The following is a 24900-nucleotide window of genomic DNA, read 5'->3' as shown; positions in this document are numbered from 1 at the left end:
GAGTCAAGCAGTGTCTTTGGGAGAAATTCCCACTAGTGGAAATATCCAGCATCAAGTGCCTGGTCAAACAGTTATCTCCAAATAGTCCCTCTCATACTCAGGGCTTAAATAATCCCATTAAAGATCACAAAGCCTATAAAACAGAAAACACAAAAATGATTCTAAGAACTAATGTGCTATGGAAGGTTGTACCTATCTTTATTTGTACCAAAATTGAATAGATGTTTTTCTATTTTACCACTGAGAAATATATAACTAAATTTTTAGAGACTGTAAAATATGTAGTCAAAGAAGGGACTGCTTAAAATAATTTTTTTTCAAATAGAAAATAAAACCCAGATATAGTTACGATAAACCTCTCAAGCCTACTGATTCTATATAGACCTCTTTGTTTGGCTTCACCATATCTGATCCTTACAGATTAGGTTCAGCCTTCAATTCTTAATTTAAAAGAATTATCCAATAAATAAGATTTAATTTGCATCAGACATCCTCATGCAATGTTCCTTACAGAAAATAAGAACTAAAGCACTGCTATACAGCATATAAGAAACTTTTATAATCTTCTTTTGAGTCTTGCTAATCATGTGCTATAATATAATGAAAGCCTCCTGAGAAGCATCTATTGTTATTAAAAAGAAGCAGCAAAAAAAAGGACATAACTACAAACTAGCCTTAACTTTAAGGATGAAGATCAGGACAGATCTCATGAGAAAAAGGTTATAAAAAGTATGAGAGGGCTTCCCTGGTGGCACAGTGGTTGAGAGTCTGCCTGCCGATGCAGGGGACAGGGGTTCGTGCCCCGGTCCGGGAAGATCCCACGTGCCGCAGAGGGGCTGCGCCCGTGAGCCATGGCCGCTGAGCCTGCGCGACCGGAGCCTGTGCTCCGCAACGGGAGAGGCCACAACAGTCAGAGGCCCATGTACAGCAAAAAAAAAGTATGAGAGACAGTAAGTTAAATGATGTGTATGCTCAAGTAGTTATAGGTGAAGTATGCAGATGTCCACAATTTACTGTCAAATGCATCATAAAAAAACGGATTAAGCGTTGAGGTATGGATAGATATGTGATCAAGGTTCATCTATTTAATTCTTTCAATTTTTCTGTATGTTTGAAGATTTTCATAATAGAATATTAAAAAAGGAGATGGGAGAAATATGAGAGGAACTCCTTATTTTTAGTCCTCTTCTTAAATGCAAAGGATAAAAGAAAATCTTTGTAAAGCAAAAGAAAAAGTTCTACATCCCTTCTTTGAGACAAGTGATTAAAGACTCCAATTTCCAGCTTTCAATAATAAAAAAGGAAAATAAAACAAATCACTGAAATAAAATTTTGTTAATTTTCACTTTAATGTATGAAGTTGGAATAGGCAGAAAATAGACATTAAGCCCATTTTAAAAAAATCTTCTCTATCATTCTCTTTACCTAATATCCTAAACAAAAAAGCAGAAAACACAAAGAGATGCTTAAAGGGAAAAAAGGGAAAGGGCTTTACATTAGTATTAATATTCGGGCTGATCTGGGGCAGAGTTAATGCTTTTAAGTTTTTAATTTAAGAAATTATAAAACCCAAAGATTTTGGAATATATATGAATAAATATACAATCTTCTTTAAAAATGATTTTCAGTCCATCATACCCACTCTAGAATGTCCCATTAAGCATCCAAGAAACCTTTGTTTCACTTCAATTCACCATTTATTGAGTGCCTGCTCTGCAACCAAGCCTTATGCCATATGCTGCAGGGATCATCACTCAAATATAGCATGTCTTTTTTTTTTTTGCAATGCTTTTCTGTTAAAGATCCACTGGCTTGATGGATGCCTCGGTTTTTACCTCAAAAATTAAGAAAATAGAGGAATACTGAATTCGGGCATTGTAAAGAGAGAAATCTTCTCGTTTCTAAAGAAAGGAATTACTGATTTTTTTAAAGTATCCTCTTAAACAGCATAAATTATCAAGGTTATATTAAGCAATAAAAACATTCTTGAAAGACGGATCTACATTGTTGTGCCTTCTGCAATCTGATGCGAAGGGGAACACTTTTAACAATTTAAATGTATCTGTATTAAATCAACAGCATTTAAAAAAATGGTCATGGCAAAATAAAATACTATCAAGATAAATGATAGTATTCAAAATTCAGGCAATATGGTCTCATATTCCTTTATCTCAACTCATACCTAGGAAACATATCAGAAGATGCTGATGAAATAATCCATGTTCTTTATATTTTATAAGTCTATCAGAAAACTTTACACAGCAAAGGTGGGAGAGAGGAATTTGTGCCCTCCACCAACAACCATGCACATTTAACTTCACACTTGTCAGTTATCATTGGTACCTGTTTCTTCATCAGTATTCTTTTGCTCTGAGAATAGAATGAGATGTGAATTCAACGTAAGAAAGTTTAAAAGTTATATAAAAACACATTACTCTAAGTGTGAAAGAAACGCCCTCAAAGTGCCCAAGTCTTAGCTTTAGGTGATAGGTTTATAGGCAATTTTTATTTTATTTTCCAAATTTTCTACAACTGATACATATTTCTGTAACACATCAGGAGACTTTTAAGAAAAGATGACTTTAGATGTGATAATTTATAACTGACTTAAGCTCTGAATGTTTGTGCCAGTTTCTACTTAAATCTAAGTATAATTTATAAGTTTTATCATTTCAATTTCTTGTTTTCTATACTTTAGAAAAAATGGAAACTTTTGTTTGTTGTTCATAACCCTTTATGGTCACTGATACCTATAAAAAACTGATAAAAACTCTAGATCTTTTCCTGAGAAAAAGGCCTTATATTTTGCATAAATTTCAATAGATCCCTTGAGGTTACTGTTTCTTTCAAGAGGTCTTACATGAGGAAAAAAATAGCAATCCTGGCTTTGAATGCACCAAATACATAAAATCCTCAAAATTATCTATAACTTGCTTGATTTAAATAAAAAGAAAAATGGGAAAACTACCACCAATTTGGTCATGAGTTCAAAATAAATTAGTAAAAAAGTTAAATTGTAAACATGCCTAATTTTTTTACAGCTTACATTTTTCTTAGTCATACACTGACAGTCACAACTTCTTTTGTCTTTAGTACAACAGAATTTAGACTTTTGTATCTCAAAACAAAAGCATGAACTCTAGACTATCACTGAATGATACACCTCTCAGTCAAGCATTGTTGCTGCAATATTTACCCTTCATCCTCAGTGCTCTGTGCTTGAAAGTTTTATTGCATGCTGCTCTCATTTTATAAAATAAATAAAAATGAACGAAAACCGAAAAAAATCAGAGTGCAAAGAAATGTAGTTTTCAAAACTAATACGGTTAAGACAAAGATGAAAAATCATGAGGTGTCCAAATTGCATTGAGGTGTAGCCTCAATCAGATATATCAAAATACTCACTGGACTTAAGCTGACTGTGAGAAACTGTGAACCAAAATATACAGACACTGGAAATACATTCAAAGACTATGGTCTAAATGATGAGATGTCATTAGGGATTTTTTTCTTTTTTTATAATAGCTTAAACTCTTTGGGGGAAAAAAATTCCCCTATAACATATCATTTTGCCTTTTATTTTCAGAAATGCGTTAAGTATTAAACTAGTGTGGTTTTTCCAAAAACATGATACAAAGGTGAGGGGACTCCTAGAAGTTAACAAATTCTAATTACAGTTTAAAAATAATTAACTCTTTTAAAAAAGAAAAGAAAAACACCCTAAGCATTTACAATTTGACCACAGTGACACAAACAAGAATTAAGAAGCTGAAGGGAATAAAACAAAATGTCTTAAAAAGCGAGAGGGAGAGAATTAGCTTCTCTTCAGAATTATGAGTAAGTTTATCTTTATTCTTTTATTTCTACCTTTCAGTAAATATGTATTCATTTTATATTCAGAATAAAAAATTTTAAACTTAATACAGATTTTGTTTCTTAAAAAATCATTCTTAAAACATTCAGCTTGAATCTTTTTTTCATCTTAATTTGCTTTGAAACATCATACACAAAAATTTCAAAACTTACTTAACATCCCAACCCATGTACTAAAACATGACACCAGAAAAAAAAAACTGAAGAATGACAGAGAAGGGGGTTTTTATATATGATTCCTGCCTCTTGCCCTTGCCCCTAAAGACATTTTCATAAATAACAACAGAAATCCCAACAAAAGTATGTAACATCTTCAGAAAATTGGAAGATTTTATGACACATAAAAATAAAAAAGCCCAGAGGGCCTGTACAAAACAGTGACTGAAAACTTTGTGGTCAGTATAATGAAGACTCTGAAAAATATGGTTGCCAAACTTACCTAATATTGAGGAGTGAACTCATCATCATGAATAAATGTTTTTAAAGTATTAAAGGTATGCAGATCAATATTTCATATAGTATGCATAAAAAATAAATTTTATATAAGCATATGAAGGCAAGTCAAGAAAACACTGTTTCAGGTAATTTCATGAGAAACACACTACAAAACCACAGCATTGTTCAGTGCTTTTGTGGGGCAAGGTATCCCTCAAAAACATCAGATGTAGATATAGATAGTCACCCATTTGTACTGACTAACTAGAAAGAGGAACTGAAAGAAAGAAAAGGGGGGGGTGGGGGGAGGGAGAGAAAGAAAGAGTGAGAGAAAGAGAGAGAGAAAGGGAGAAAGAGAAAGAAAGAAAGAAAGAAAGAAAGAAAGAAAGAAAGAAAGAAAGAAAGAAAGAAAGATCATCAAATCTTCACCTGTGATTTTTAACTATTTAGGCATGATCTCTTGGTTATTTCTCACTATATACTTTGACTATAACCTATGCTAGAAACTAATTACTTTTCTTAAAATACTATTTTTTTCCAGTTTCCTTTGAAAAATAAAAAATGTCAAGTTTGCTTTACAATCCCCCCTCTCAAAATTCACATGCTTCAGAAATTTTACATCCAAATTTAAAGCTATTCTTTCTAAAATTAAACATCTGAGCAATATAAAATAGCTTTTTCTATATTTTCATTTAAGTTTGCTTCAGGTAATTTCATAGATATCTTTACTACTTAAAATTCTCAAGATAATTTGCAGGAAACAAGACTTTTTTTTTTACACAATTCACATGCATATAATTTATGATTACAAACAGTGCCTAACATACAGATGATTTGTATGTGCCAGGCATCAGATACCATATTCCATTTAATTCTCACAAATCAACACAAGTAATGAGACTTCTTTTTTCTGTGGGGCATGTTCAACAGAAGTCATCTATAGTGCATTAAAAATGACCATAAATTTTTTGTCACTCCTCCCACCAACATGTGGAGTCTATTTCCCCACCTTTTGAATTTGGTCTAGTTTTATGAGTTCCTCTCACCAACAGAATGTGGCCTTGCAGCTTCCATTCTTGCTGCCCTTATAGCATCATGTAAAGTAAGCAAGATAAAAGAGCACATGGAGAGTGAGGCCCAGCTAACAGCCAAGCACTAGCCACCAGACTGTGGGCGAGGCCATTTTGGGCAACCCAGCTACCAAAAGGCTGCAACCACACGAGTGAGCCCAAACAAGATCAGAAGAAAACAACAGAGGTAAGTTCAGTCCAATATGCACAACCAAAGAACCATATATAGGTAAATGGTTGCTGTTTTAAGCCAGTACATTTTGGAGTAATTTTATTAAAGAACAATAAATAATGGATACAACAGCTTAACAAGGATGTATTTTGAGTTGTATAAGTCATACTCTCAGTCACGTGGCGATTATTTATTTAAAAAAAATAAGTACCAAAAAATACTTGGTAACTCTAAAAATCAGACATTTGACACACAATGAAGTTCACGGGAACATAAAGAATAGGAGTTAATTAATGACTGAAAACAATCTCCAAAGTAGAGTATTAAATGTACAGTGTACAGTGTGATTTCATTTTTATCAAAGAGTGGGAGCATAATATATATAAATATGTGGATGAATACATATACATATAAGTACCACACACACACATACATACACACACCCCTTGTGCAAATAATTTCTGAAAAGATTCGCAGGGAACTGGTAAAGAGCAGTCGTTTACCAAGAAGAGAAGTGAGAACTGGAAGACAAGGGTAAGAGGGAAACTACATACCATTTATACCCTTTTGTACTTCTTAAAGTTTGAACTATATAAATATACTGCCCAATTTCAAATTTAAAATTTAAACAGCTAATATGCAATCTTCTATGTCTTTAGGATATATACTGAAATATTTCCAGATGAAATGAAATGCTTCAGAGTAATGTCAAAATGGAGGTGGGGGTAGAGGGTAGGATAGGCTATTTTAAAAGGAAACAAACAGTTCAGATGCAATCATGAGTTGATAATCATTGAATCTGAGTGATGGGTACATGTGGGTTCAGTACAGAACTCTGTCACCCTTTGTTTGAAATTCTTCATAATAAAAGTTATTTAAAAACATTAATATAAAGCTTTAACAATACCACTCAGGAAGCCATCTCTACATCATGATATAAGAAGATAACGGCGTGAATACAAAATATTCAGGAATATTTACAAAGCTTTGGAGGGTTTTTTGGTTTTTCCTTCTTTCTTCACCTGACAATTCGTTAAACTTTTCAAAAAAGATTTCAGAGTTACTATTGATATTTATTGAGTGCCAGTGTGGATGTTCTATAGACACTGTCTAACACTTTACCTTCAAGTTAAGTAGTTATCATCATCACTTTACAAAAAGAAAACTAAAAATCTCAGTCATTCACCCAAGGTGACAAAGTTAGTAAATGATAGGATTCAAATGTAGGTCTGTGGCTCCAAATCCCATGTTCTTTAGGGAAGAATTTAAAAGATTAAAAATTACAAATAGTCTACAAACAGAATAATCAGCCCCTAGTGGATCAAACACTAGGAAGTATATCCACATTTTAATGAGAAAATAGTGTGTGGATTTTATAATGCCTTATTTCCTAAGTAAAAAGGATATAAGGAAAAAAAGTTGTACCTAAAAATGTTCTTAAATCTTCATTAAATTGAAAACCACTACTGGCTCTAAAAGTGATGCACAAATTCTCAACTATTAGGCTCAAACATTTCCTTTTTATCTGTTATTAATTAAACAAATACTATAAATGTCTTTAGATCACCAAAGTTCTGGAATTTAAATTAATTTTCTGGAAGAGATTTCTGGGGTCAGACTCCATTGCCCCAGACCATTTTTACTCCTACATTTCTACAAATATTTTTACTTTGTGGCCTACATTCTTAAGAAAAATTTTAAGGTAAAATATTCATACTCATCCCTTAAAGCATCCTTTAAAATTGCACAAATGAGCATAAACATCACTAGCGTAAGACTACATTTTTTAAAAAAACATGTTATTTTGCTCCTCATTATATTGGTATATACTCATAAAGAAGGGTAACTTAGGTACATGAATTGTATCTTAGACTATGCTAATGCCAAAGGTTAGAGTGAAAAGCAACATGCTTTTAAAAGCAATGCATGAGACACCCTTAAAAATAGCTCCAGTCTCTGTTCTTGCTTCCTATCTTTAACCAAATAGCACAAAATTATTGTGATTTCCCTGTTTAGTGCCCAACTATGAATTTCTCCGTGGCAGGGTCTTTCAGTTCCAAACAGCAGCATAATACTGGCATATGGCAGAAACTCAATCGTTGTTTGTGGAATTAAGATAATAAAAACATCACAAGAATTCCACAATGCTCCCTAATAGCAATTTCCTGGCTTTCAGAGGAATTGGAGACACTTGGTTTCAGTTTTTTAATATAATAAATTCGTGAATTCACTGGCCATTTGGATTCTAGCAATATCAGACCCTCATTAAAAACAAACAGAAGTCTGCTTCCTGAGCCATATTAAAAATAATTCAGAGGAAAAAGCAAATTCTAAGTGGAAAAAATTATTTTAATTGTTTAATGTATAGATAAGGTACTATATTACTTTAAGATATGTGAAGGTAAATATGCTAAGCTGCTTTAGTTTGGAGAGCTATGGAAAACTGGAAATTGAGACTGAGTCATGTGAACCTGCCCTGAAGTAAATGTTGCATTTCTGTCTGTCAAGCTCATCAGATTTGGGTACTGCTATAGCACTTATAAAAACGTTATACAAAAATTAAGCAAATATTTGGTCTTAACTTACTCAAACATTTATTAAGTACCTATAATGTGCCAAACACAATAGGAGGTGCTGTGGATAAAAGGATGAAAACATGTCCCTTAGCCTTAAAGAATTCTCAGTCTGGTAGGGAAATTATCTTAAACCAGAAGCAAGTTGTTAGTCACACATTTGTGTAAATTAGTATCTATTCTGAGTGAATCAACCTTTTACTAATTTCGTGAATTCCTTACCAAAACCAATAAAGTCCACATTAATAAAACTTCCCTTGGGAATTTGGCCAAATTAGCAGGGGGAAAATGGTTAATTCCTTGACCAAGGACTCACATTTCAAGTTTTAACCTGGACTGAATGTAAAATGAAAAGCAAATGGTCCATTATGGATATACTGACAGACTTAAACCACCAGTGGATGCAACTACAACTCTGCATTTATTGAAAATTAATGAAGTCCCTGAATTTTTATTTATAAAGTGGGTATTATTTAGTTTTAGATTATTTCTGCAAGCCAAAAGTCAGAATTTAATAAAATGATGTGTACAGATTGCACCGATTTTCACTCTTATCCACTGCCTGCAGCCTATGTGCATTTAAACCAAAAAACATTTGATATACACTAACTATAAATTATTTCCTTGGAGATCTCTCAGGCATGAAGAAAAAGCCTCTTAAAATAAATTTAAAATATTATATGCTTGATGGTGTATAACCAAAGGTTTAATCTCACCGCTAAAGGGGCGGTTACCATGATTTTGCAATAACCCTGCAGACAATAATCAAGACAGCTCTTGTTGTTCTCTCACTAAAATCTTCGTAAACACAGCATGGATATATTGTAATTTGGTATCTGTAAGATCAACAGCTATACCTCATGACAACTCATAAGATTTTATTCACCATTAAATTGAGCATTTTCCTCACAAGACACAGGAAAGTGTGTTATTTACCAAGCATTGTCCTATTAACTATAGATTAGCACATTAAAATAGATATGCTTGCTTTCTCTCTGCACTCTAGAAAAGTGTGGTCTCTAAATCAAGTTCTGAGATGCAGGCACTTAATTAGATTTTTCAAACTTTGGGAAACTGTATCTGTGCATATTTCCATCATTATTTTAAAACAACTGATTCAAATTATTATTCTACTACATATATAAAAAATAGTCCCCAAACAGAGCTATAATTAGTCAGATTCAAAAATTCCTCTGTCTCCACTTCATAATGATAGTAACACTATTCTAACTTTAAAAAAAAAAAAAAGACAAGAAAAGAAAGGAAAAAAGAAAGCAATTAGAATAAACACAAATGGTGACACAACTTCAGGAAATCAGGGAACATGTAATTCAGTAAACAATGAAAGACACTATAAATTAGTATCAAAAGGATTCAAAATGGAGATTACTAGAAGAATTCAATTATGGGACACAAAAAATGTGTATGCTTTATTTAAATACAAATAGATGACCTCATTAGTATTTCAGAAATGTAATAAAACCATCTTTCACTCACCAATGCTGGATTTTCTCTTGGCAGTTAGTGACCACCTGTCATGAAAACAGATAACTACTCATGAAAAAACAGGGCTATGCACAAAGCTACAAAATCATTCTATCAGAAAACTACAACAGTGGCTTTACAGATTTAAAAGCACCTCAATATACATTTTTATTTGTCAAATGCACAGAGATGTGAATGTTAGTTTTTAAGCAGCACACTTTACCATACCCCTCTAACGCAGGCTGATAACTGCAGAACAAATTACAGCTTTCCGATTCATACTTTGGTACAAAACCCGCTTCATAACTATTAGGTGACATATGATATAAGATAACTAGTATTTTGTACAATCTGCAGGCCTGTTTTCAATGTTACATATTTTGTAGAATACACAAATGTTATAAATAACAAGAAACCAATGTAACATCCACATTTCATCAGTTAAAAAAAAGACAGTAGTGAAAGTACTTTATTTTGTCAGTATATCTCCAAATGTTTTCACCTGTAATTTTTATTCTGATGCACTGAAAATGAGTACAGTGATATTTTTCTACTACATTTCAAGAAGAAATACTTGGGATAAAGAGATGCTCTGAACAGCCAATTTGGCCCCCCAGTGAATTATGATAAAATTTTAAGCACTTCACAGCCAGCTTAAGCTATGCTTGTAATACTAAAACAATGAAATTAAACATAAAAGCTATTTATTTGTTTTCCTTGGAGATATTTCAACAGATTCTTAAAATGCTCAGAAAACAAATTAAGAACACTAACCAGTAAGGAAAAAAAGAACACGTGAATGGCAATTTAAAAAGAAAAAAACAGCACTGTTTTCAAAGATTACTAATGTTTTTAAACTGCCCATTAATAAAAATTTTTAAACAGTCATCTCAAATACTGTAGCACCATTTTAGAGACAGAGAAACTAAGGGATAAAAACCAATATGCTTAATATAATGTCACATGAAAGACACAGCAGTATTACATGGTTTGAAACACTGCTCTTGTTCACTGTTCTAAATACCAATATTGTATCTTATATAAGCTCCATGTTTCACCCAAAAATCACAAGTCTTTTTTTTTTGGCCTGTCACTAAATTCCTCTATTTTATAACATTTAATTCCTGACGTAAATGTCATCCTTTAGGACATTTTAAATAAATACTAAGGCAGCAATTCTGTACCAAAATGCATGCTGTAATCAGATACCCAACCATACTACACATTAACTCAGCATAAAAAGTCGGTTTTAGAATAAAGATCTCTCAGTAAGTATCAATCACACAGCAACACTTAATAACAGTGATAATGTACAATAGAGTACTGACTTTACATCTGGAAGAGCCAGGCTAAAACTACATCAATCCATTTCACTGTTTCTGATTCGGCAGTAATTATAAAATAGACAAACAGAATTAAATGTAAATTGAAAAGAAAAAAAAATCTTCATGAAATCCTTTTTATAAAGTTTCTATTTAACAACCCTATTAAAAGATGAGACCCAAAAACAGTCAGGATGCTTTCCAATCCCAATGCATGTGTTTCCAAGCATGAAGTGAGCCAAAAGCACAAAAAGAAAAGCCCTGCAAACCATAAGAGCAGAATGTTCATTAACCTCTACATGATAATCCTTTCGTAGCTGCATATTAACTAGTTACATATTCATAATCATTTACATTTATTTAGAGAACCTTCGATGAAATTTTCTATGCAATATCCATTAGTGACAATGTTAAAGGTTATAGAAGATAAGTCTACTTAATGTTTCCAGGAAGCCTTTTTAATTAGTAAATATGTAAATTTGGCACATATGCTTTTTATGTTTAAAAAACAAGTTCCTGGTAGAATGGCATGTATTCTTGCCATCACCCTTCACTATTTAACTCTCCACTTTGCTGTAGCTATCTTTCCCCCATCCCCTTTCTTTCCTAAAATAAGTGTCCCCAAGATATTCACGGATAAAAAACCAAAAATCCATTTCATAATTTACAAGAGAAATTTTCACCACCAAAGTACTGCCTTCATTAAAGTCTTTATTAGTTTCATCCAGGGTTTGGAACAAGAGTCTTCAGTTAGACATTATCCAAATGTAGGCTAGATATTTTGAGAACCCAAGAAATAAAGGAAAACATGAAAGAGGCAGGTATGAATACATACAATAGCCTTCTGATGGTACGTCTACAGTTAAATCTTTGTTTACATGATTTATAGTCCACCTAATTCCAACAAACATTTGAACCCAAGCAGCTGTATTTGTATTTGAGATATCTTTCTAGTTTTCTTTTTTATAGCAAATTATTCAAAAAGAAAAAAATTAGTAAATTTTTACCGCTTAGCTGCCAAGGAAATTTGTGGAAAGGATAAAATCTTATGATTCAAAGTTGAACTTATCTGGGTTTTAAAATCTTTTTTTTCTGTTAAGTTAAATAACTCCAAATAACCTTATTTCTTCTGAAATGGACTCAGATTAATTATTATTAAATAAAGTGACTAAGATAGTGAGCCTGCTTCTAAAAGCAAAACAATAAAAAACATTTCATTACTTTGTTGTCCTTCACACAAGCTTTTTTAAAATAAGATGGCAATCGAGGAACAATACTAGTTTATTTTTTTAAGTTAATCTGCCAAAACATGCAACTATTACTCCTAAAGCAAAAAAACTTATTGAATCATTTTTATAAAAATAAATGGTTAGGAGCTTCCCTGGTGGCGCAGTGGTTGAGAGTCCGCCTGCCGATGCAGGGGACGCGGGTTCATGCCCCAGTCCGGGAAGATCCCACATGCCAAGGAGCAGCTGGGCCCCTGAGCCATGGCCGCTGAGCCTGCGCGTCCGGAGCCTGTGCTCCGCAACGGGAGAGGCCACAACAGTGAGAGGCCCGCGTACCACAAAAAAAACAAAAACAAACAAACAAACAAAAATAAATGGTTAGTAGGCTTCAAGTATTAAAATAACTGACCTAGTAAATTCTTTAGTATAATCACACTTATAGCCAAAAATTTATAAAATATGTACTTCTGCAGTAGCACAACACTAAGTCTGCACTAAAGAAAAACGACTATGAACTGATTTACCACTTAAAAGACACATTCATTCTACCATTAGGGGTCTTTACCTATGGCCTAAGAGTCAAAATCCTACGGTACACTTTCTTTATAATTCAAAATTGCCCTTTCCCTAAGAAGTAATAATAACAGTGGTAAATGCCAAGACTTCGTATGATGAAACAGTTCAATTAGGTGGGTCTTAACCTCTTCTTAAAGAGAAGAAACCTATTTCAGAGATGGAGTAACTTCCCCAATATTATATAACTGCCCAAGAACTGATAAGAGATAAAATCAGTTTTAAAACCAGGTCTAGGGCTTCCCTGGTGGCGCAGTGGTTGGGAGTCCGTCTGCTGATGCAGGGGACACGGGTTCGTGCCCCGGTCCGGGAGGATCCCACGCGGAGCGGCTGGGCCCGTCCGTCTGGAGCCTGTGCTCCGCAACGGGAGAGGCCATGACAGTGAGAGGCCCGCGTACCGCAAAAAAAAAAAAAAAAAAAGAAAGAAAGAAAAGAAAAAAAGCAGGTCTATCTAATCTCAAAGCCCATACTCACTGTATTAGACTGCTTTCAACCATCATGAATCTTACTGGGTAAAAGGAAAAGCAGCTGTTTATATCTGCAGTCTTTCTTAAAACACTGACTGATGCTGCTACTTCTCCACTTCCTCCACAAATCCACTCTCACACACTAATGAGACCTTGCCAATAATGTCAGGAAAAGCAAATAAGCTTAAACTGACCAATACACTAACAAAAATCTTTATTCCTTCCAATGCCTCATACAACTCCTGGCCCTCTCAGGTCAAGCAAAGTATAAACAACAAGTTTTCCCAAACCCCATTTACACGTGTGTGTGTGTGTGTGTGTGTGTGTGTGTGTGTGTGTGTGTGTTGGGGGGGGAGGGTAGTGGGATAGCCTTATAATTACTATCACATCTTATCATATTTTTAAGGCACTTTTAACTAATCGAGTTAGATGCCCAGGATAACAATGATAGCCTACCCAACAACCTATTTTTCTTTAGTTCAGTGTCCAGCTAACATATATGTGCATTCAGTTACAAAATACTTGGTAAGTTTTAAAACCAATGAACTATATAGAATGCAGGAATAATTTTCCTTTGCTGTTTTTCCTCAGAAGCCACTTTTAAAAAATTATTATAAAGAAAGGAATGAATGACTTAACATGTATTAAGACCTCCATTACTTATTTCCATCTGTGCTATTTGTTCCAGTAACAGACCACAAGGGGGCATCAACCTAGGAGTTTTCCAGGGTAAGAACAGTGCCACATTAAAACTAGACTAGAATAGAAAGCCTAAAAGGGTAAGTTTGCATGTACTTCTCTCAAAAATGCTTCACTTCACTTCTAAAACTTTTCTCACTGTATTGCAATTTCAAATTATCCCTGTACAGGTTAATGTATGAATTAACAATCTGAGGATTGTACTAATCCGAGCTGTCTACATTTACCTGGTTTGCTTCTCTTGCTAGATTATGTCTTCAAAACAGATCATATAATTTTAAGGCTGCTGAGTCAAAAAGGAAAAAATTATCAGTGGTGGCTAAAACCAATAGATACTGGACATGCACTATTATCTTAAATGGTTGAAAATAATTTCTTAAAGGACATATTGTCAATCAAATAGATGTATAAATGTCATTACCAAAATATATAAGAAGTACACTTCAACAAAATTAGTAAAACATTACAGGTCTTTTAAATAAGCCTCTCTGCAAAGAAAGGAGGAAATGACTACAGGTTCCTAAAAAATAAATAGCAATAAGCAGTAATAAACTACAATAAACTGAGTATTTCTGTATAAAAACAAATTTACTTTTTAAATATGCTGAAAAGTGAAAATAACAAAGGTGGGCCTTCTACTACCAAAAGTTAACTCCAATTATAAGCCACTGTTAAAACACTTAAATGTTTTTTTTCCAAAATGTAGATCGGATGGAATCAAAATTATCATCTTAATCCTTACTTTTACATTTAGCCCTGTTTTCTCCTACCCAGGCTTCTAATGCATTTCTCATAGTCAAACACAGTCTTTCTTTTTACACAAATATTGGAACCACATCTAACATCCTTTGGTATTGTACTTCTCATTCCCTTGTTAGTTTTACCTACAAGTTAGGGCTCTTTTCAATTATTTATTATTCATAATACCAAGTATTCTAATAAATATACAGTTTTCTTACACTGGAAATTTTTTTTTAATTTTATTGAAGTATAGTTAATTTACACTGTTGTGTTAATTTCTGCTGTACAGCAAAGTGATTCAGTTATACATATACAGACATTCTTTTTCATATTCTTTTCCATTATCACATTGGAAGTAGTTAAGACTGACAACATATATTACATCCAGCGATATTTCTAGGAATGAAGCCACTGACATGTTTGGAGGGTTCTGTTTCTGGTATTATTTGAATTAGATATCCAGGAAACTCTAACTGTACTGGATGAAAGAGCAATGAGATATGGGCCAGATCTACTTTATTCACCAATGTACTCACCGCCATACAGTAAGTGTGCAACAAGTCCTTTTAAAGAAGTATAGGTCTACAATCACTTAGCCAAAAACCTCAGGAAAAAATGTTTCTCAATTTAGAACTTTTTGTAATTTAGTAAGGTAATACATTACACGTATCATACTTTACAGAACACTTGCAAGGAAATATATGAATGTTCAAAGTGGAATAAAATGCCTCTCAAATCAGTTCCATTGACAAATGAATATGACAAAAAACTTAGAAATAACTTTGTTTTCAGTTTTTTAAGACTTCTGAATTGCAGACAGGAGATTGTGACCCGTATTTCTGAATGTGACATACTGCCTGAATTGTAGTTTGCCTGCCTATTGTTTCACTAGAGATATCAATCATTTCCTCTCCATTCCCACACCTTACTCCCTAAAACCCCGCCCTCCTCTCATCTACAATAGGCAGAGGACCCCATTTCTCCATCTGCAACCAGTGTGAATGCAGAGGATCCACACTAATTGGGCCAATCAAGTTTACCCTGGGCCCAGACAGAGATTGAGGTGATTACAGATACTGGACCCGAAAAGGTGACCACAAAGGGATTTGCACAAGCTAAATCTAACAAAGCTGGTCTACGAAGTAACAACATAAATGTACAAGAAAACAAAACACACACGCACAAATAAAATAACTCTACCCTAGTTCCTCCTGACTTCTTATAGTAAATATTTTCCAAACTTTCATTTCTGTGGTTTGTAACTGATTAAGAAAGCTTCATAAGTAAGCTTGCTACGTAGAAATGAGAATATGCCTGTGAGGATCTCAAAGAAAACAAATAATTCATTAAAGATAACAGTAGAATGACGGGGAAAAAATATCCTTACAAGTGACAAAACAAATTGAAATGCCACCCTGCACCAATTACAGGAATAAATTTTTATTTTAAAGTAACACTGCCAACTATCAGTGAGACTATAGCAAAATTAATACTAAATCACTGCAAGTAGCTATGTAGCTTAACTCATTCCAGACTTCTACCTCCAAGTAGGGAGAAAAAGCTGATAACAAACCAATAATCTCTCTGAAAACTAGAAAAGCTAGATGAATATAAAATCATCTCTTAAAAGGCATCTAAGAATTGCCAAAGCAATGAGAACAAGAGGGACTAAAATTCAGGAGATAACTGTGGAGAAGTGAGTTGATCCTTTTTTCTTGGACAACTCTAGGCACAGGGAAGAGGCTGAGAACTATGTTTTTCCTGAGCAGAAATTTACAGTAGTCTTGAGAAGGCTGTAATAACAAAATCAGAGACATGAGCGGTCTTAAGCATATGGTTGTTTTCTTCTTGTGATGTGCCAAATTCTGAAGCTGAAAAGGCCAAAAAGCTAAACTGAAAGTGTGAAAAGCAGAGCTCAGGGAACTGATGAAACAAAACTTCAGAAGCCTTTAAGAAAAGAAATGTGGTGAACAAACTAGGTTTTCAGATGAAAGATAAGAAGGAATCAAAGGTGGCTGATACCTTACTAAAACAAAACCCACCCTGCACTCCATTCAGTACCTGCCTGGATTAAGGTATCCAACTCCTACTTTATCAACCTAGCAGAAGAAAGGGTGAAACTTCTCCAGAGAAAGATATCATCTTCAGGAGTATCTACAATTTTAAAGATACTAAAATATTAATATTTAATTGTAAATACTTCAGGAGTATTTACATTTCTAACATTTAACTAAAACTAACCAAGTTACCAAGAAATAGGGCCATACGAACAAACATCAAGAAGAAGAAAAACAACACAAAACAAAACCAAATAAATATGCTATCTATATACTGGAGTTAATAAACTAAAACATTAAAATATAACTATTAACATGTTCAAGAAAATAGAAGAAATACATGAAAAGATGGCACATTTCACTAGAGATTATCTATACAAGAAAAGAATCAAAAGGATAATCTTTAACTGAAACGTCTAAAATGAGCTCAATAAACAGTGTTAACAGGAGATTAAACACAAAAGTCAGAATTTTGAACTGGATGACACATTGATAAAAAATACCATAAATAAAGCCCAGAGATTTAAAAAGAAAACATTGAAAATACAGAAAAGACCAGTAAGAGACATATGAAACACCGTATAACTGAAGATCCACAAAGAGAGGGAAGAGAGAATGTGGTAGAAGCGGTATCTGAACAGATCTTGACATGATTTCCTAAAAATGAGAGAAAGGTATTAACCAACAGATTTGAGAAGCTCTAAGAATCTCAAGCAAGAGACATTTTTTTTTAAATTATATAAAGGCACAACATAGTTTCACTGATGAAAACCGAAGAAAAAATGTTATAATCGGCATGAGGGAGAAAGAGCAGGGAAGAGATACAGTACCTTCAAAGAAGCAACAAGAGTCAGAGCTCAAGCTAACTTCAACAAAAAAAATGACACAAACTGGAAAATAGGATAAAATCTTCAAGTGTTGGAAAAAAATAACTGAAAATCTATAATCATGTACAGAGCAAATAGATCCTCCAACATGAAGGAAAAATAAAAACATTTTCACACAGAAACAGAATTCTGCACCAGCAGATTTTCACTGGAAGAAATACTACAGGTAATTATGTGATGTGACAGAGGTGTTAGCTAACAAGCTAAGGTGGTAATCACTGTGCAATATATAAATGTATCAAAACAACACACTGTATACCTGAAACTTACACAACAATATATGTTAATTATGTCTCAATAAAGCTGAAGGGAAAAAAGAACTACTGCAAGAAGTATTTGGAGCAATAGAAAAGCAGAAAGAAGTAAAGAGCAACTGTACAGGTAATTTTTTAAAAGGTACAGATAAATCAGTATTGATCACATAGAACATTTAAATACTGTATTGTAGTGTTAAACACAGAATTAAAATGCATGGAAGCAACAATGCAAGAAGTGGGATGAATGAATGCATGTTGCAATCTCTAGGAAAAATTTCCCCAATAAAAAAGGATAATAAAAAAAGCTTAGTAAAAGTATACAGTATATTTAGTGCTAACATATACATAAAATAGAGTACTAAGGTACCACGGTGAAAAAGAAAGTATCTTCAACAAGTTAACAGAGGGGAGAAAATACAAGAGAATGTGTCTGATTAAATCAAAGGAACGTGCCCAAAAAAGCAGAGAGAAAAAAGAACATAAAAGTGGGTCAAATAGACAATGAGAAACCACTTCACACCCATCAGGATAGCTATTAAAAAAAGAAAGAAAATAAGATATGTTGGCAAGGATGTGGAAAAACTGGAACCCTAGAACTCTTGTGCACTGTTGGTGGGAATGTAAAATGGAGCAGCCACTGTGGAAAATAGTATGGTGGTTCCTCAAAAATGAAACACAGAATTACCATATAATCCAGCAATTCCACTTCTGGGTATATACCCAAGGGAATTGAAAGCAAGGACTCAAACAGATATTCGTACGCTCATGTTCACAGCAGCATTATTCACAGTACCCAAAAAATGAAACCAACCCATGTCCACTGATGGATGAATGAATAACAAAATGTGCAATACACATACAATGGAATATTATTCAGCCTTTAAAAGAAATTCTGATATATGCTGTAATATGGATCAACCTTGAAGACATTATGTTAAGTGAAATAAGCCAGTACAAATGGACAAACACTGTATGATTCCACTTATATGAGATACTCAAGTAATCAAATTCATAGAGACAGATAATGGTAGTTACCAGGGGACAGGGGAAGGGATAATGGGGAGTTATTGTTTAATAGATAGTGTCAGTTTTGCAAGTTCTGGAGCTGGATAGTGGTGATGGCTGCACCACAATGTGCACCACGATGCCACTGAAATGTATACTTAAAATGATTTAAATGACAAATTTTGTTAAGCATATTCTACTACAATTTTTAAAATAAAAAGTCAAGTAGAAAGGTGATAAAAATGAAACTAAATATATCAGTAATTCTATTATACAGAAACTGACTGAATATCCTAGATAAAAGAAAAAGATATCCAGACTGGAAAAGATGTCCAGTTGTGTTTAAAACCACAACTATATGATGTTATAAGAAACACACTTTGTACACAAAGAAATTGAAAAGATGAGAAGATATATCATGGAAACAAGCCAAAGCAAAATACGCTGATGTAGCCATACGAATATTCAACAAAGGATACCTTAAGGCAAGAAATATCACTAAAGATAAAAATATTTCAGACTGATAAAAATGCCCACTGACCAGGAATTTATTAGAGTCCTAAATTTGCATGCACCAAATAGCATAATTTCAAATGCATAAGCAAAGGTTGAAAAAATAGAGAAAAAGATAAATCTACAACCATAGTGGAGATTCTAAATACCTACCTACTCAGTGTTTGGAAATTAAGGAACATGTTTCTAAGAAACTCCTGAGTCAATAAACAGATCTCAATAAAAACTAGAAAATATTTTAACTAATAATGAAAATAACATAATGTGTGTGGTACCTAAGGTAATTATCAGAGAAAATTTTAAAACTCAAAGAATATATATTCTAAAGAGAGAATAGTAAAAATCAATGACTTTTGCATCTCTAGGAGCTTTTATCTGAAAAAGCTAGAAAAAATTACAGCCAGTGGGAAATTATTAAAAGGAAGAAAAACATAAAAGCAGAAAGCAACTTACATAAGAAAGCAACTTACAAAAGGAAAATCAATAGTCTAAAACTGGTCCGTTAAAAAGACTGATTAAGACTGATAAACCCCTAAGAAGATAAATCAAGAAGAAAAGACACATACAAATTGCAAATAACAGGAATTTTAAAAAAAGACATCACTACCAAAACTACAGATATTTCCAACTTTTAAAATATCCATACAAAGGGGCCTCCCTGGTGGCACAGTGGTTGAGAGTCCACCTGCCGATGCAGGGGACACGGGTTCATGCCCCGGTCCGGGAAGATCCCACATGCTGCGGAGCGGCTGGGCCCGTGAGCCATGGCCGCTGAGCCTGCGCGTCCAGAGCCTGTGTTCCGCAACGGGAGAGGCCACAACGGGGAGAGGCCCACATACCGCAAAAAACCAAAAAAACAAAAAAAAAAATCCATACAAGGAAAATACAAGGCCTAGACAGCCTCACTGGAAAATTATTCCAAATATTTAAGTTAGAATCAATACCAATAACATACAAAGTTTTTTATAAAATACACAAAAATGATAGTTGTTTTATGAGGTCAGCATGACCCTGGAACCAAAACCTAACGTGGACATTACAAGTAAAGAAAATTACAGACCAATATCTTTCATAGACACAGAAACAAAATACCTTAACAAAACAATATGAATTTAATCTGGCAATATATAAAAAGATAAACACCAACATAAGCAAGGGAGCTTTCTCCAATAATGTAATAGTGTTTCAGTATTTTTAAAAATCAAAGTAATTCACCTCATTACCATCTTAAAAAACAGAGAAAAAGCATTTGATAAAATTCAATATCCATTCATGTTAAAACTAGCAGACTAGGAATAGGAGAACATTTCTTATTTTCAGAGTGTCTACCAAAAGTCTACAGCAAACATCATTTGTAACAGTGAAATATTTAAAGCTGTTCCCCTCATACGCAGAACTAGATAAGGAAGCCTACTATCACTACTTTTATTCAACACTATACTAAAGGTCCTATTTCATTCAATAAGGCAAATAAATAAAACTAAAGCCTAACAACCTGGAAAGAAGACAACTGCTATTATTCAGACAACGTGTCTGATTATACCTATAAACATACTATCAAAATATACAGATAAACAATTATGGAATTCAAGTAAATTTAACAGTCAGTATACAAAAATCAAGTATATGTCTATATACTGGCAAATTATGTCTATAAACTAGCAAAAGATGAACAGCAAATTACAAAATGCAATGAAAAATGAACAAATACCTAGAGATGAATGTAAAAGACATGCAAGATTTATATACTTAAACTACTGAAGGACATTACAGAGGAACTAAATAAAAAGATATACCATGTTCATGGATTGGTGTAAACATGTCAATGCTCCCCAAACTGATCTTTAGATTCAATGCACTACAAACAAAACCCTAGAAGGTTATTTTGTGAGTACTGCAGAGCTGATTTTTAAAATATTCATGAAAAAGCAGAAGGTCAAGTAAAAGTAATCTTCAAGAACAACAAAGCTAGAGAAATTTTACTATATCAAGTCCTAGTAAGAAAGTGTGGTACTGGTGCAACTACAGGCAAATAATCCAATGCAACAGAACAGAAGAGAAACAAAACTACAAATACATGACCACATAATCTATGAAAAAGACATACTCCATATGGAATTAGAGCTATGCCTTAGAAGCAAAGGCTACATGCTAGGAATAAGAGCAAAACTGAAACAGACCAGCCCTAACAAAATCCAAAACCAACTCTCAACTGAGTTGTGTTGATCCACTAGTACTCTGGCTGCTTAAAGAAAATTTACCTCTCTTTGAAGGAAGGTAACATCATCAAGAGTCTACAATTTTTCACTACAATGTCTGGCATCCAATCAAAAATTACAAGGAAGTGTATGACAACAGGAGCAGCTGATGAGAAATCAAGAGAAAAAAATAAATAGAAACAGAGCTCCATTTAATTTACATACTGCAGTTATAAGACATACTTTTATGATTAATATATTCATGGAAACAGAGGGAAGGCTGAAGATGTCAAAACAGGCCTAGAATTCATTAAAGAAATGTCAAAACATAAATTCTTGGAATAAATACTGTAACTGAGATTAAGCATTTAGTAAAAGGATTTTACCAGTAGATTAGATACATAAGAACAGAATTAGTTAACAGGAATACAGGTCAGAAGAAGGTATGCAAAATGGCATACAGATCAAGAGGCAGCAAGAAAATACAGAAAAGAGAGTAAGATATATGAAACAATGAAAATGTCTAATATGTGTATCCAGAGTACCAAAAGTAGAGGAGACAATGACATAAAACCAGCATCTGCAGACTAGATAAGAATTTTCTAAACTGACAAGTCATCAAATTACAGATTTAATAAACTACATGTTCAAAGCAGGCTAAATACAAGGAAAACCAAGTCTAGACACATCATAATCAAATGCCTAAAAACCAAAGATGAAAAGTCCAAAAGCAGACAGAGGAGGAAATATATAAAAATTTTTCAGGGAGGGCTTCCCTGGTGGCACAGTGGTTGAGAGTCCGCCTGCTGATGCAGGGGACACGGGTTCATGCCCCAGTCCGGGAGGGTCCCACATGCTGCAGAGCAGCTGGGCCCGTGAGCCATGGACGCTGAGCCTGCGCGTCCGGAGCCTGTGCTCCGCAACAGGAGAGGCCACGGCGGTGAGAGGCCCGCGTACCGCAAAAAAAAAAAAAAAAAAATTGTAGAAGTAAAATATATGACAATAGCACAAATTCATGAAATTAAGCCATCAAAAGATTATCTGACTAATTTCCTAAGTGGCAAAATTTCAGAAGATTTATGAATAATTTCCTACTAATTTAAGGTAGACTGTAATAAAAAAAGGGATATTGTAGTCTCTAGGATAATAACTAAAAGGAAAATAAAAACCATACAACTATAAAGCTGAGAGTTTAAAATAGAATACAAATATTTTACTAACACAAAAGGAGAAACAAAGGAATAAAAAAATGTGTGACAAGTGGAAAACGTGGTAAAATGAGTAGACAAACTCCAACTAAGTGACAGATGAGAAAATTTAAAGACCCTAAATAGAAATATAACATGTTCATAGATTAGAACTGTAAAAATAAAAACACAATCAGGTAACATCAGAATGTTAACAATTAAAGACTGACAATATCAAAAATCATAGTAACATTTAACTGAAAAATCTGAAATATTATTTTTTGAGTAAGAGCCTAATTAAGACAAGCTATTGGTGCCTTTAGATACAAGGTATGTATTACATAGAAAGGATTGACAGGGAATTCCCTGGTGGTCCAGTGGTTAGGACTCAGCACTATCACTGTGGTGGCCTGGGTTCAATGCTTGGGGAACTAAGATCCTGCAAACCACACAGCGCCACCAAAAAATAAAATTAAATGAAAATTAAAGTAAAAAAGAAAGAAAGAAACAATTGACAAGATCTAGTAAATTAAAAGATGGATCAGGGAGGCTGAAAAGACTCTCTTGTTTGAATAATGTTGCCCAGAATCAGGATGAGTATGTACAGCATACACATTAGGGACAAAGATAATAAATTAACTTTAGTAAATGAGATTGAGCTTTTGTGGGCCATCCAAGTGAAGCTGCCCAACAGGCAACAGGTCTGGGAGAACAGAGTACATATAGGAGTATTTGAGGACATGCAGAGTGAGAAGAGATGACTGTCAGTGATGTAAAGTACAGGGATCACCAACATTTAAGCATTAGATGAAGACCCTAAGGAGACTAAGTAGGAATGGAAAAAGATAGAGCCATAAAAAAGTAGAGTCACAAAAGTTCCCATGGTACAGAGAGTTTCAACAGTTTACCAGGGAACAATAGAAGTTTCAAATAAAGCACAGAGGCCAAGTAAGGCCAGATCTGCGAAATGGTCCACTGAGTTTGGCAAGTGAAATACAATAAAAACTTGAGGTAGAGTAATTTCAATGAAAAGACAGAGGTAGCACCTAGTTTACAGTAGGTTGAAAAGCAAAGAATTAGAAAAAGAGAAATTATCACACTGCATTAAGTTTTCTGTTAACATGTTTCCATACAAATTTTAAGTCCCTTGAGGACAGAAAAGAAACCTTGTTTATCGCAGTATCTAGGACAGTGCCTGACACTTAACTCAGTTTTGTCTTTTTGTTCTTTGGGAAAAAGCACTCATTTTCAATAACTTTAATATTACTCGGTTCATAAAATCAGGAAATCAAAGGATAAGGAATAATGGCCAAATGCATACATTAAATGGGTTACTGTTTGCTATACTGTATTAGGATTTCTAGAACAAATGAACAAACGAAAGAAAGGAAGGAGGAAAGAAGTTTTTTTAAACAAACACATTTAGGGTACTGTCCCCCAAAACATGTCGTTATCTTAAGGTAGAGTAAATAAGTAGGGAGTACCCTGAAATGAACCTAGAAAGAGATGAGCCCAACAACACAAGGGTCTCAAATCACATTTTAATGACCCTGGATTTCACTCTTAAGTACAATGGGAAGCCACCAAAGGATTATAAGCAGTAGAGAGAGGGACAAAATTATGTAATTCAATTTACATTGCCAGAAAAAGAGAGACAACTCTGGAAAAAAGGTAGAAGGGGAGCAAGAGTGGAACCACCAAGACCAGCCTCCAAGTAAAACATGGTAACTTGAAAATGGCTGTGGAGATGACAAGAAATAGCCAATTCAAGGAACTCAAAACACTGGTCTCTAGTTTTTGAACATTGAGTCCTCTTACCTCTTTTTATTTAATGCTGTAGACTAAATTGAAAGTTAGAACCAATTCTTCAAAAAGGTAATTATATATGGCTTATAAAGCTAAACCAGTTTACCTTCTGACCACTAAACCACCTTGAGGACTTCACCTGAAGTCACTTCACAAATGAGAAACATACACACAGAGTGATTCACTGCAACATTATTAGTACTATCAAAAAACTGAAAACCACGAAAATGCCCATTAATAAGATACCAGATGAATACCTGATAATATACTTGAGTACTATGCAACCACAAAATATGATGAGAAAGATCTCTGTGAACCAAAGACTCCCAGATGTATCATTTAATGAGAAAATCG

The 24900-nt window shown here is 33.9% G+C and overlaps 1 protein-coding gene across 2 annotated transcripts in view; it reads right to left on the bottom strand.

Annotated features, from left to right (window-relative positions):
- Positions 1–24900, bottom strand: part of URI1 (URI1 prefoldin like chaperone) — a 66637-nt gene that overhangs the window by 30103 nt on the left and 11634 nt on the right. Inside the window, exon 2 of one of the 2 annotated variants that reach the window (XM_004284862.3) lies at positions 9621–9655. In XM_004284862.3, the coding sequence (XP_004284910.1) occupies positions 9621–9655 (35 nt within the window). Of the gene's footprint in view, positions 1–2182; positions 2323–9620; positions 9656–24900 lie in introns of those variants that run through there. The other variant, XM_033415006.2, reaches the window with a different exon arrangement.

The sequence above is a fragment of the Orcinus orca genome, chromosome 20 (assembly GCF_937001465.1).
Source record: "Orcinus orca chromosome 20, mOrcOrc1.1, whole genome shotgun sequence".
Classification (NCBI taxonomy): domain Eukaryota; kingdom Metazoa; phylum Chordata; class Mammalia; order Artiodactyla; family Delphinidae; genus Orcinus; species Orcinus orca.
This window is presented reverse-complemented; position numbering and strand designations above follow the sequence as displayed.